This window comes from Lepisosteus oculatus, chromosome 9 (assembly GCF_040954835.1).
Source record: "Lepisosteus oculatus isolate fLepOcu1 chromosome 9, fLepOcu1.hap2, whole genome shotgun sequence".
Classification (NCBI taxonomy): domain Eukaryota; kingdom Metazoa; phylum Chordata; class Actinopteri; order Semionotiformes; family Lepisosteidae; genus Lepisosteus; species Lepisosteus oculatus.
In genome coordinates, this window is record NC_090704.1 from 23,422,619 (window position 1) to 23,437,463 (window position 14,845).

General features: G+C 36.6%; 1 protein-coding gene across 2 annotated transcripts; it reads left to right on the top strand.

Annotated features, from left to right (window-relative positions):
* Nucleotides 1–3,050: 3,050 nt before the first annotated feature.
* Nucleotides 3,051–13,972, top strand: LOC102689123 (histone chaperone ASF1). 2 transcript variants are annotated; one of them, XM_015355712.2, is made up of 5 exons: nt 3,051–3,184; nt 3,406–3,445; nt 8,535–8,650; nt 11,482–11,658; nt 13,613–13,972. In XM_015355712.2, exons 1-5 carry the CDS (start codon nt 3,137–3,139, stop codon nt 13,823–13,825), a joined length of 594 nt encoding a protein of 197 aa, XP_015211198.1. In that variant the 5' UTR covers nt 3,051–3,136; the 3' UTR covers nt 13,826–13,972. The 2 variants fall into 2 exon arrangements, with proteins under 2 accessions (XP_015211198.1, XP_006635042.1); XM_006634979.3 differs by having other exon boundaries at nt 3,051–3,445.
* Nucleotides 13,973–14,845: the final 873 nt, after the last annotated feature.

The window sequence follows — 14,845 nt, forward strand, 5'->3', positions numbered from 1 at the left end:
TTTCATTCCGTATCCAGCCTAATTAGCTGTTGCTGTTATTATTATTAATAACAATAATATTAATTTGGCTGACAATTATTCTCCAACGCAAATTACATATTATACAATGATCTGTTTTGTTTAAATACACATCTTAGTACTGTACATGTGTATGGGTTTGCTAAAGCCACTGGGGAAAAAGACTCAGGATCTCTAATCACTAATCCACACTATTAAATTATAGTTACTGAGGAAAAATAGTTCTCTTGAAGCATGTTTGAGTCCCCTTTAAATAAATGATTATATTTTGCCTAGTGTCCTCTTTAAAAACGAATATTCCAATAAAAATTCATGCAGGTTGTCTGCACACACAAAAGAACTGCTACAGTTTCATATTTTACAATAGTAAAATGAACATGGAATATTTAAAAATTTCAAAATATTTAACTTGGTAAGAGACATCTAAGCTTTTGCAAAGAACTGTTTAGGTGCCCAAAGTGCATTAGAACTATTACAACAAACAATAATAATTGCACCTCTATTACCCCCTGATATCACTGTACCACTGCAATCACAAATATTCATAAACATGTATGAAACTTTGTTTAAATATGTATCATTGATTCCTGTTCTATTTGATACCATCCATCCATTTTCTAACTACTGTGTCCAATTCATGTTTTCAGGGGAGCTGGAGACTAGACCAGCAAGCAACAGGCACAGGGCAGGGTACACCCTGGACAGGACACCGAGCCCTCACATGGCACACACAGACACAAACACAGACCTGGACTTACTTGCACCAGGGCATGTTTTCCCAGAATCTACAGTAATTAACTACTAGTATGTCCTTGGATTGTGGATGGAAGCTCACATGATTTTGGGGAGAACATACAGACTCTATGCAGATAACTCCCCATGTTCGGTATAAACCCTGGGCCCCAGTGCTACAAGGCAGCAATGCTAACCATTGCATGACCATGCCAGCCTTATTAAATACATATTTAATTAATATAGATACATATTTTGTTAATATCGTCTGTTATTTATAGTAATATTATCTAATTCTCTGACTTTAGAAGTCAGAGAAGAGCTTAGAAGTGCCTAAGAGCTTAAAAACATTGACAGTTGTTTATTTCGATTCCACCTTTATCTGCAGAAAAAAGACAAATTTATGCAAAGGTTCTTTGAACAGGTTCATTTATTGTGAGGCCAACTGCAAATATCAGGGCATTGAATGAATTTTCAAAGCACATAAGGCACTCATTGATTTCAAGAACCTTGACTAAAAGAGGATGACATTACACTTGATAAAAGTATGCTCCTCCTGGATTTTTCAAAAGAAATGTGGTGCAATATATTTCAAAGCCTCAATCTACCTGCCAGTTACAAAGAACACCCCGGTACTTGTTTGGCAAAGTATTTTTTTCCTTCATTTGATCAAATGGACTCCCACAATGAAGTGCTGTGTTTGTAATTCACAGTTGGTTGGAGAATAACATTTCTGACTATTGAAGACCTAAGATACAACAGTATTTTTTTTAAAATAACAAGTTGTGAAAGTCTACTTCAATTTTGGAAATGGGTAATAGTGATATGATAGGTTTATTTTACTGACATTTTTATTTAATATAATATGAATTTAATCTGATGCAATACTCTGTATTTTTCATTCAAACAAGTACATTTTGTCAATCCATTTATATATATATTAATTGCAAATGACATTAAATATTAAGAAATCTGTGATTTGGGATAAAAAGGAGAGGTTCATCATTGTATGGAAATCATCATAATCATTTATATTCCAAACTAAAGAAGGGCAAAAGTATGATAATTAATACATTTAACACACATTATTGTACTGTTCCAATAATATTCAGATTTACCTTATTGTTGACTTTGCACTCAAAGAATCTGCCTTAATCTTTCTATATGCAACCTGCTCTTCCAAACTTTTTTATTTCACGTGGCCATCTGAAAGCAGGACCTCTTCATAACTATTTTGTATCACTCGATTGAATTCTAGTCCAACAATTCCTTGGTCCAACAATGATCCATTGGTCCAATTAATCACCATTTTAGTGTCTTTACTTTGACAGTGATGACACATTGTGCTCTAACTCATTCTTTTTAATATAGGGTTTTGTCATTCCAAGCACACATTTGTCCATGGTTTTGGGGGGTGCCTAGTAGCTTCTCTATCACTGTTGTATTTAGAGTTCAGGGTTCAAGTCCACATTTTAATACTTTCATAATAACTAATACTTTCATTTTAAGGCAAAAAACATTTTTTCCACAATAATTATGATATATGACACTATTGTCACTGCCATAGGATCTAGCTATATATTGATGAGGGGTATCATCATTACCTGCTATGAAAGTAAATGTAGGTACTCATTGTATCATGGACTTTGGATATATATTCACCCATTTTTGCCATTTTCTCTCATAGTTGTTCAACAGATATTGGCTTAGAGCAGACCAACTAATTATTAGAATCTTGTCTGTAAATGGGTGAGCCCTGTGGTGTGTGCTATGGGTCAACAATTTATAGCCATTTTATAATCGACCAATAATGGGAACAATAGTCATTTTAGAGCATTTTCTGCACCAGAAACATTGCAAACGATACGATTCAGAGATGCGGGAATGGTATTTTGGATTTACCTGCTCTGCCGGTGCATGCAAAAAGAGTTTTGGTCTAACAAGTGCCTAATTACCTAATTAAGATGTTCACATCCTACACAGTTATGGTATCACTGTTACTGTAAAGGGATTTTAAAGTCTGTATTAGCAGTTCTTCCATTAGCCTGTTCCTTGAGGGAAGGGAAGAAAAATCATTAGATAGTATACAGCAACAACTGCGAAGTTTACGGGCTAAAAAAACAGCCTTTTTTAAAACTATTATTGTGAGAGAAGTAGTTCTTAAAGTGAAAGATAGGTTTGGTTGTGTTCAAGCTGAGCAAAGGAAAAACAATGTTTCGGGAAAATGTGCATGCATCACTTATTTAACCAGCAGGTGGCGCCCACAATAAAAGTTACAAATAATTTACTGTACTGTGTGTGCAAAAAGATCCAAATCCTCCGCCTTCCCAAGGATCATCTGCTGGGCTGAAGGCTGCTCTCGCAGCTCTGAGCTGTGCAGCCGGTCATGTACAATTTAATGTCACCCGTAGGCACAGAAAAACGGAGATATTCGGTATTTGACGGCGTTACTTCTATTTAAAAAACTGGATTACTAGTTGGCTGCGCTGTGCGATACTTAGTATTTGACGTGGGTGGCGTGTTTACTAGAAAGCGCCGTGTTTTGTAGCGCTGACTCCGCACTTAATAGTTTTCGTGTAGCAAAATATGGCAAAGGTTCAGGTGAACAATGTAGTAGTGTTGGATAACCCATCTCCCTTTTTCAATCCTTTTCAGTTTGAGATTACTTTCGAGTGCATTGAAGATTTGCCCGAAGGTAAGTAAGTGTACTTCTGTTTCAAAACTGTAAATTGCTAAGAAGGTAGAGAGAAAACAATTGATTGGAGGTTGCGAGGCCTGGATTTGCTAATAAATATGTAACAGTTTTGTAATTAACAATTGTGCATAACGGAGTACTAGTAAGTGGTGTTTATTTTTATTTTCAAATGACTCTAACGCGGATATCTAGAAATTCTGTAATGGAATGTATTCTATCACCGAGGGGTCGCGTTATCATTGACTCAGGTAATCGATTTATTTAGGCTCTGTATTACGGATAAGGTAGCCATGTTGTCAGGAATATTCTAGTTGTTGGACAGTATGGTATGAGTGCATTTAAAAATATGTATTTTTCTTTTGTATAATAAAAGCAAAGTGACAGTAGACCCACTGACAATCGTAGTTAGCTAGATGTATGGAGAGCATGACCACGTCTAATTATAGAAGTTTTTGTTTTTACAAATAAAGCGTGTAACTAAAAACATTAAAATAAAATTATTTGAATATAAACTTGCGAAAAATGAATCTGTTAAAACTATCTTGGTTAATGTATGAAGTGCTCAATCATGTTTCGCCACAGGAAGGAAGTAGGCTGTAACTATAACTAGCATCAATCCTTGGCTAGGCTCCTACCAGGATTGATGCTAGTTATAGCCAATAATCCGTATTCTGTCTAAATTGGCTGTGTATATTTATAGTTACTATAATCTTTATGCGTCCGATGGAAAGCTTAGTTTTATCACGCTTTTGGTGTAAGTGGAATTTTTCAATTTGTCAGATAGGATTCCTTAATCGCCATGCCAATTAACACAGTTTTAAACTTTTTTGTATGTAAGAGTACAAAAACAATAATACAGTAAAAGTTAGTCGCCCCACGTTTTTGAAGTAATATTATTCTCTATCATCGTTTTTCGCTGTAATTGGCGTGGGTGAAGTCAGTGCGGCGGGTTACAGTATGTGTCAAATCGCGAGCGGGGCAGCATTTTTTTTCTGTGGGGAAAAATATTTCCTTTGAACATTTTTTCCACCTCGTTATATTTATTCACCGTTGGCGTGGGCAGTCGCATTGAGAGTGTTTTAAATGTCACTTTGCTTATACTTTAGGCTAATACGGAATTTGTAGCACCCATTATGGATAGTCTAATAATATTTCTTAGTACTGATTAATGGTAAACAGCGACACATTCACAGTCCCTTCATTTAAATGAAAGCTAGAAGTGTTTGAACCAGACATTGTTATGTAACCTCCAAAATGTACCCTTTCTCAGCAAAAGTTACAATACGTTACAATAATGTGTATCTACCAGAGGGTCGTCTTAAAATTCCATGTTATGCGAGATGATTGGTTAATGACACAAACCACTATGATTTTCTGAGACGATAGAAATCTTGTGAGTACTGTATTTGCGTGTGTGTTTGAGAAAACCAGCCTTATACTTTAAGGTCATAGGCTTAGTCTTATGCTTTCCAATCAGGGGACTGATGAATACCTTAAGAGGTTATCAATAGCTTGTTGGCAATCCCACAATCCAGAAGTATTAAAACTATTTTCACATCTCTTAGGTTTATTTGCATGCTTACTTGCAGTAAATTTTATAGGTGCTTTCCAGTGCCTTAGGTGCTGAAAGCAGCCAACTGCTTTTCATAATTTGGAAATTAGAACTAAGGTGGTGTCAAAGAGAGAAAGAAATACATTTATCTGTTTACCTTTAATGCAACCAGTTGGCCAGTGTACCTAGGTCTCACTTTATCTTGTATCTTGTTTCAAAATACAATTAGTTTTTAACAAGATATTGCATAATTACAGACCTCAGAAATAGATGTTGAAAATAATGGATGGTTCAAAGTGATAATCATTGCTAGAAATGACTTGCTGTCCTCTAGTGTGGTGAGTAGTCCTTTGTTCTGTTGTCTGTCGACAGTAGATTATGGGCATTAAACTGTATTGTAAAGCTTTTTTGTCTACATAGCAACACTTTGAAACATAAAAAAGCTCTTTGCTTTAAAAGTAGATAAAGATGGAGAGAACAATATCAGTTTTTCCCATTGGTGATTTCCTGGGAGGGTGTTGTCACACAATGCCATTCACAGACGTGACAGTGCATGTTCACAAGTCATCTGTCAGGCATGATAATGGGGCCCCAAACCACGAAGGAGGTTGATCATGAATTTGTCTTACAGTATTGTTGACATGAGCTTTATCGAGACCTTATGGGATAAGCTGCACTGCCATTTTCATAACTTTTTTTTCCCTCCAAAACAAGCTTCAGTTTACCAGATTTCCAGAGTGAGAAACTGGGACATTTGAATTCTGAAAATAAGTGCCACGCACAACTCTGAGACGGTTCAAATTCCTCTTTGTAATAAGCAGCTCTTTTACGTGTTTATCCTTTTTATATGGCTACTTGGTTGAAAACCATAAGCAACTTACATCTTGGAAGATGAACCATTTTGATTTTGGTTCCCACTTCATCACATTTTTAAGATTCATTACTACAGTTTAAAATATCTATGTCTGCAAACATTCAGCTCCCGCAGATTAACTGAATAACTAAAAAAGCATTAATGGGCTGTCGTTGCTGCTTGCTGTTATAGCTTATTCTAATCACATAGCAAAGAAAAGAGTTAAAACTGTATGCACAGCTGCTTCTGTGTTAGTTTGAGGGCTTTTTTTTAGCATGCACAACTTTTTGTCCTAGGTTTGTATAGCCAAAAAAAAGAAGCCAGTTTTAACCCTTTCATGATTAGTAATGACGATAAAGATTAAACGTGTTCACAGTGTAACTGTGACATGTGATAATGTGAAGCAATTAAAATATTACAAAGCGTGACGTAATATGTGGAAGGTAAAATTATCTATGCAGTGTTTCAAGTCAGTTCAGTGCAGACATTTTACAAGGTGGCCATAGGATTTGCTGAGAACTCTGGGAAAAGAGTCCATGTCAACTTCAACCTTTCAAAGTTCAACTTTGTTTTATCAAGATATTTTTTCAGTTTACATCTTTTGGTGATGTAAAGAACTTTTTAACATCTTGTTTGTAGAGAACTGACCCTTCTCTTACTACTCTTTTGCCTACTCTGAAAGCCTGCTAGAATAAGTTTAACTGTAGCCTTTGGTAAACTGTTTGATATTTAGCAGGAAGAGCAGAAGGAGAGTGGTGGGAGGTAGGAACACATTGTAATATCACATTGTGACCTCCTTGATGCAAAGGGACTCTTCGAATCACAGCCACAGGACACTGTGAGAGCAGCTGCTAGGAGCTGCGCACAGCTTATGGATCAAAAAGACCAATGCAAATTATGAACTCTTATTCAGTTATGAAATTCCGATAGAATTATAGAATAGAATTCCTTGCTATTTGGTATCCAGTCTTTTATTAGAAGTGCTGAAGCTATACTTTCATTAGGTAGCTATTGTAATATAGAAAACAGAGGTTCACCTCTAAAAAAAAAAGTCAGATTTCCCCTGAAATTGAACTAAATTTTGCTCCCTACAGTGGGTTAATTTAGGCTCATTGTAGCGTGTGTAACATGTATGTGACACAGTGGCCATGTGATGGAAAAGGCAGAAGAACAAGATTGCTGTCTTGGAAATAAATTATATCGGTGGTGAATCTTTTCTGTATTTCTGGACTGCAAAAAAGCCTGCAAGTGTATGTAGAAGGAGAGAAAAGGCTGTGTCTTCCCACCCTCCCCCTTAATTACAGAGGATACAGTTATGGAATTGGAAAAATAAACAGCAAAGTGCCACAGTAGTACCCAACAGTAAAAGAAATTTACAGACCAAGCGCAGGCGTCCTTCAATTGCAGGAGCTTTCCTTTCGCCTGATTGTACAGGTGGTTTGTGCAGGCCACATTTTCCCAGTTCATTTCACTTCATTCATCTATATTTGAAAGTGTTTTATGGGTCAGCCATTTGCTTGTTTCATTTGTTATGTTTTTAAATCATGGGTCAAGTTCTTATGTGTCCCCTGAAAAGTTCTGTGTCTTGTATCATCACGGATTCCGCTGTTGTATTGATTAGAGATTTAAGAGTAGCTGTACTGTGTTGCAGGAGTCAGATGGCACGGTGTTGTGTGTTTGTCTAATGATACCACAAATTCTCTGTCAGGCGTTGCCATGGAAGTCTGCTGCTTAACAGCTTGTTCATTTCCAGTTCCCTGTAGGTGTTTCTTGATGTACCGAAAGAAGGATGTACAGGAAGCACTGTTGGAATGCAGACCTTCAGTTAAGCTTTAATCTAATAAAACCTTGCAGTACAGTCAAGAGTTTTCAGGTTCACCATGTGCCTGTAAGTGCAGAGTGGTCTCTGTGAGGGCCTTGTGTCTCTTAACATGATTTAGTTTTCCTGCTTGGTCACTCAGATATCGATAGAAGAGCCCCTGAGTGCTCACATATTTTGGCTGCCAAAACAGATGATCAGTACACCACAACCTATATATAGGTCACATTCAACATATTAGGAATACTGTAAATATGCAAAGCATTGCATAGCTTAATAATAATTTTATCAAAGTTCTTGCTTTATCAATTTTAACAATTGATAAAAAGTGGCCTGGTTTCTTTTCTTGTCAGTATGAATCCATACAAATTGGTGTCAATGAAATGAAATAGGTGTAATACAAAGTGCAGCAAAGTTACAGTGCTCACACTAAGTCTGATGTATTCATCCACTTTGATGTAGAGCAGGAATGGTGGGGGGTTGAAGGATATTTGAAATGTTTTAAAATCTGTAAATAACATGTACATTTCTTAAAACATGCAAGCCTGTATTATCTTCCTTAATACTCTTCCTTTCTTTTGTGATGGTTATTTTCAAATGTTGCATTTGAGGTCTGCACGACCTTTGCAGTCCACTTTCCTGCCACGTCAGTCAAAATCTGAACTTTCAAATAATGAACGTCCAACTTTGAAATCACTCTGAAGACCTAAGATCTTTTATTACTTTATTTTGAGTCTTTCAGATCAGTACCTTACATGGAACACAATTCTTATACTGTTTGCTAAAGAACTACCCCGATATTCCCTCTTTATCAGACTGAATGGTTATTATAAATCCTCATGCCTTTTGTTTTATGTTTCTACAGATCTGGAGTGGAAAATAATTTACGTAGGATCTGCAGAGAGTGAAGAGTACGACCAGGTCTTGGATTCTGTGCTGGTAGGCCCTGTGCCTGCTGGGAGACACATGTTTGTTTTTCAGGTAATTTTCTACTGTAAATTCAGTTTATTGACAATGTCATATTGACTGCTATTGGTGTCATTATTCACACACATCTAATAGTGTGCACTTCTAAAGTGTATTGATGATGAGTGTACATCAACATCAGGATGACTTCCGTCTCTGGCTGACCATTATATACCTTTTGTGTGACTTATATTGGTTTTATGCAGCATTTTTTAATAATGGTTACCAGAAGGATTTTTATGGGCATAGAAGATCCTATCGCCTCCTCACATGCACTGAGATATTTTTAATTTGTGTTAAAATATTGTATTCAAATATGCACATCTTCCACCTTTTATGATGACACAGAGCAGCTTTATTGTGGCAGATGTTTGCACTACAGAGATGCGATTTTAAGCCTGTTTATTGGCTGTTCCTTGCTTCTACCAGCAACATACTAATTCTTTGAGCTCCTATTGGTTAGCATTGATATCTATGTGCTGCATGCTGTCAGAGCAAGCCTGTATTTTTGAGCTGCGCAGAACATTTGTCAAGTGAATGAAAGTACCAGTCTTAAGAATGTTAAAATTATCAAAAATTCAAGAGTGGCAGTTAATTTTCTATAATTCATTACATTGATTGGAACCTGCTGCCAAGAACACCAGAACAGGGAATAAAGAAAAGTAATTTTTGATTCTGGAATCACTGTTTTTAACAACAAAGCTAAGTGATATGTAGTGTTATTACTGTTATTATTACTTGTACTATTAAACAATGAAATAGGATAAGTAACCTTGAATAATAAACAGAGATGTCAATTTAAAGCTATGCAAAACCAAAAACAGAAGTGAATAGAGTGTTAAATGTTTAATAAAATTGGTATTTGGCTTAAAAAGGCAGCATGATAGAAAAATATATTATTTGAACATATGTGATATTCTGTCTGACTTTTTTATCTTTGTTGTATGTTACTTTACAGTACTGATCATCTGTTCACCTCTAATGTTGCAGTATTTTTAAATTAATGATTTTTAAAAATATTTTACTTTTGCAAAATAATTGTATTTTCATGCTGCCTCACAGTTACTAAGCGTTTATAAATCTTGATAACATTTTTGCTGTATTGAGCATGATAAAGTGTTGTGTGTTTTCTAACACTTCATTACTGTTCATTTCCAGAGTGCATTTTTAATTTTTTAAGTACTCTTAATTACAGAAACACAAACACACTTTATAATATTATAATAATTGTTTTCTGTTTTATTTGGAAAAAGTCCAGAACACAGGCTAACTCCATTTTATTCTAAGTTTTCAGAGCTTATTTCAAGAACTCCTTGGGCTACTGAATTGTGTGGCACAGCATTTTAGTGATTTATTGATGGAGTGAAAGTCTGGGAATAAAAATAATGATCCACTAATGTTCCAGGCGTAACCTGGATTTTGTCAAGCAGGTGTGTGCTACTGGCACACAGGTGTTGGGTGGTGTTCAGTTGAACTTTTCTTCTGGGAGTCCTGGGACATCAGTGAGAACAACGTTGCTTCTGTCTGGCACCATGGATCTTGCCGTGCGATACAGAGGGTGTAGCTATGAAGCCAAGTCATGAACAGCTGGCGGGTCCAAATTCAGTGGGTATAAGATAGAAGATAATTCACAATTTCAAGTTTTCCTTTTTTAAGAAATAAAGAATCCCAGTTTTTTATTTATTCTAACTGCAGCTATGCAGATTTATTCAGAAAACGCTAACAAGTGAACACCCTGGGTCTGGTTTTTGCTTATATACAAGATCCTGTGGTTTTTTTACAACCTGTGGTGGATTAAACTGCTGTTTATCCAGAACCTTCTTTTGCGGTTTGGTATTGGGTTTGAAGCAGTGTCCACATTTGTTAGTTTGTCAGTACCTGAAATATTAATATAGCAAAATGTTCTCAGAATTACAACTCGGATTGAAAATGTACTTTTAACTGTGAGAGACAAATATACAAATATGAATTTGTAATATTTGCATTTAAAAAACATAGTAGTATTAGACATTTGTCATTTATGGGCCTACAACATACAGTATGAGAAATAGCTGCTCAAGAAATGTCTGACTGTGTCCTAGCTTCATTATAGTTTGGACAATTTTTATAAAATAGTCTGTTTAAAAGTTTCTGAAAGAATTCTTAGTTGGTTAAAGGTCAGATTTGACCATATGGTAATAAAAGCTGTGTTAAAAGAGCAGACCCCTTCTCTAAGAAGACCAGAATTGCCAACAAGTGAAACTGACCAACAATGCCAGGTAAAATGAGCTTTGCTGGGAATCCTAAAATAGAAACCGCATGCTCCACTTACAGCACAGTTTAAACTTCATGAGGATTGTGTTACTCTTCTTACCTCATTATTCACGAAGCTGTGCACTGCTGGGATAGATGGAAAGATATCATTCACACTGCAGTTCTGTGAGCTTCACATTGCACTGCTCAGATTCACTAGCTTGGCCTTTATTGCTTCTTAGTGTGTACTTTATGCAATATGCACTGCAATTACTAGAACCTTTTCTTTTTAAAAACTTAAAGCATCTCTAACATTCATTGACTGTTTTTGCAGGTGTGTATGTGCTTACTACCATCTGAAAACTGGTCAACAGAGCTGAGCACTGCAATTCTGATCCTTGTGTTAACCTTTAGGTGCTTTTTTTTCTAATTAATCACTTAATGCACTGTGGAAGATGATCACATGAATTTAATTTAAGGTGAAAAAAGAAGTTGTCAAACTCTCCTGTTAGAATCCTTTATATCTTGCATGAGACATCTTAGTCACAAATCTGTGCACATGTCATCAGTTATCTGCTCTAGATTAAAAATGTTTTTCTTTTGTTTTATTTCAGGCTGACGCAGCAAATCCAGGACTGATTCCTGATGCAGATGCCGTGGGTGTAACTGTAGTGTTAATAACTTGTACATACCGAGCTCAGGAGTTCATTCGAGTGGGGTACTATGTGAATAATGAATACACAGACCCAGAGCTGAGAGAAAACCCGCCTGTGAAGCCTGATTTCACAAAGGTAAACGCGCCTAAACATTTGCAGCAGTGCAGAGAGGAGCTGCACACACTTTAGCAAACCAGTGGCTTGACAGATAAGTCGTTATTACCTGGACTGGAAAGAAAATATTCCATCAAAAATGTCTGAAGGTTTTCGGGGGCAGTTAAATATCCATTTGTTCAGATTTTAGTACACTCATGCCTATCCTATCTAATATGAAATGGAATAGTGTCAACCTGGTACAAGTGAAAGTGGTATGTTAAAGCTAGTCTTGGGTGACTCACACATTGCTGGTTCAAATCTGGATAATATTGATAGTCAACTGATACCCCATTCAGCGGAGCATCACTGGCAGAGTAGCACTGGGGATAGAGTGGGTCACCTCTGGGTTGTGCAGAACAGCGACACCTGCAGCGATATCCTTGAGAGACAGATGTCCTGCTTCTTTAACCCACTCCTCTAAGGTTCTGTGGCACTGGCAGTGTGTCAAAAGAGGAAGGGCTGTAGCTCTCATTCTCTTCAAAGGGTGAAGGATCCATTGCTGGAAAGCTGAGTCTCAAACAACTGGTGATTACAAATTGAGTGGTTATATAATAAAATAATGTTTTTATTATAAAAATGGAAGACATGGAAGCACAGGTATTTTATGTAAGTGGCATATCCATGGTGTAAGCAGAATGATACAAGGAGTGGAATCTAATGCAGTGAAGGAGGTGTAATAGCAGTACGTTTGTGCCCTTATCTGGACAGAATCACTGAAGAAAACTTGCAAACCTTTATTGCTACATAATGAAGACTCATAAGAATATCTTCATTTTCCATAATATAAACAGGCTCATATTAATGCACTAAAAATCAATTCCCAAAAACAATTTCCCAAGGTGGAAGGCTCAGACTGTTTCTCATTCCTCAAAGATAGTTGTAAAAATCAAACTTCAACTGCTAACATGATACATAGAATATTCCAAGACTATTGAGTAAGTTCAGTGTCCTATTTGTTAAAAAACCTCAAATGAACTTTTAAAGTGTTTTAATTTTCATTACAGAGCCACATATTGTACAAGGCAGATCTAAAATATTTACCAATGGATTATATTGGAAAAAGACAAGTATAATTACTTAGGTATATATAGTATAGGTACAGTATAATTAATATCACTAGCCAACTGCTAATAAAATATTTCGTAGTGACAGAATTCCACTTATCCAAAAAAGTTAGATGTATATAGTTCTTTCTGATCACAGTGACCTGAGAGCAGTTCAAAAGTTAAAAAAAACACCTGCTTAGCTTCAGTTCAACCCACTGAAGCTAAGCAGGTGTGAGCCTGGTCAGTACCTGGATGGGAGACCTCCTGGGAAAACTAAGGCTGCTGCTGGAAGAGGTGTTAGTGGGGCCAGCAGGGGGCGCTCACCCACTCCACTCCATCACTGATAGCTGATGTGTGGTGAGCTTTCTGGCGCACTATGGCTGCCGTCGCATCATCCAGGTGGATGCTGCACATTAGTGGTGGTGGAGGGGAGTCCCCATTACCTGTAAAGCGCTTTGAGTGGAGTGTCCAGAAAAGCGCTATATAAGTGTAAGCAATTATTATTATTATTATTATTATTATTATTATTAAAAGAATACCAAACTTAAGTCAATAGTAAAGAATCACCTCCACCTGCATTGTCCTGTTCAATTTTAATAAAATGTGCTATTGAATTTGTGCTGGTCATGAAATTCCACTGTTTTTATTACTCTGAGATTCAAGGCAAACATCATTAAGTTTAATATACAGTAGAAATGGGAGTAATCACAGCTGGGTTGTTTATTTTCTATACTCATATTGTACCTGCCTGATTTGTATTAAACAAAACTGGTATATCCTGCAGACATTTTTCCAGAGTATTTGATTGTACTTGCAGACAATAGTAAATTAACTAGAACAGTCATAGACTTTCCTTCTGAAGTATCCATTTATTTCCTATTTTCCAGCTCCAGAGAAACATCCTGGCCTCAAACCCCCGTGTCACTAGGTTCCACATTAACTGGGATGATAGCAGTGAGAAAATGGATGATTCAGAGAACACAAATCCAAATATGCAGCCGATTCTTCCTTCCAACAGCATACCTTCAGCATCAAAGGGGCTGGCAGTAACAGGAAACTCACTACATCTCATGTCAGACTCGCTTATGAACTGTATGTGACTGCCCATCTATGAAAGATGCAGTCGCCAAGGTGTGTGTGTGTGTATGTGTGTGAGAAAAGCTTTCAATTTCTGTAAATGCTCTATCCCTTTTCAAAGGCTCTTGCTTTTTTTGTTTAATAAAGGTTTTAAAAAACAAATAATGAAATGATGCAACTATCTTGTTTAAAGATTGGTGAAGATATAATCTCAGTGCAGCATTACTTGGTTCATTTAGAAGGTTCCTGCTACTTGAGACAACTAAAACTGGTGGCTAAAATAATGCAGTGATACTATTTATTTACATAAAAAAGGTTATAAAAAACCCTTACATCTTGTGATATAAAGTCAGAACTTCCAGCTTTTCTATTTAGTTAATAGGTTCATAGTATATTAGTATGTTGGTTTTTTTTTTTGCTGTTTCTGCTCTTGCTGGCACAGTTCTGAGTTGGTCTGAAACTCAATGACACACTAGAGTTATTCCTGAAAACCTGCAAAGAAGAAACAACAACAAAAAACCAGTGGCTTATCCAAATGATTAATGTCCAGCCCTCCGTTTTCTAACCGCTGTATCCAATGCAGTGTTGTGTAGAAACCAGAGACTATCCTGGCAAGCAATGGGTGCAAGGTTTCACACGGAACAGCACAACGGTTCATAGCAGAACACCCAGAAGCCAATTCATCGAGCAGTATGTGTTTGGACTGTGGGAGGACACCCCATGCAAATGCAGGGAGAACATACAGACTCCACATAGATAGCACCCCAGGTCCGTAATTGAACCCAGGGCCCCAGCACTGCATGATAGCAATTCTAACCATGGCTAATATTTATGATGACGATGATTAGGTTGGATACGGAAAGAAAGCTATGAATGCCTCAAGTTTCCTAGATGTAACCAAACAAAACAGACATTTTAGTTATTTTTCAATTTCCTGTATGTTTATTTTTACACATTAAAAATTAAAATGTTAAAAATAGGTGAACTTTCAAAGGGACGGTCACTACTCTTTGGACTCATGGAACACCATCAAGAAGGGGAGT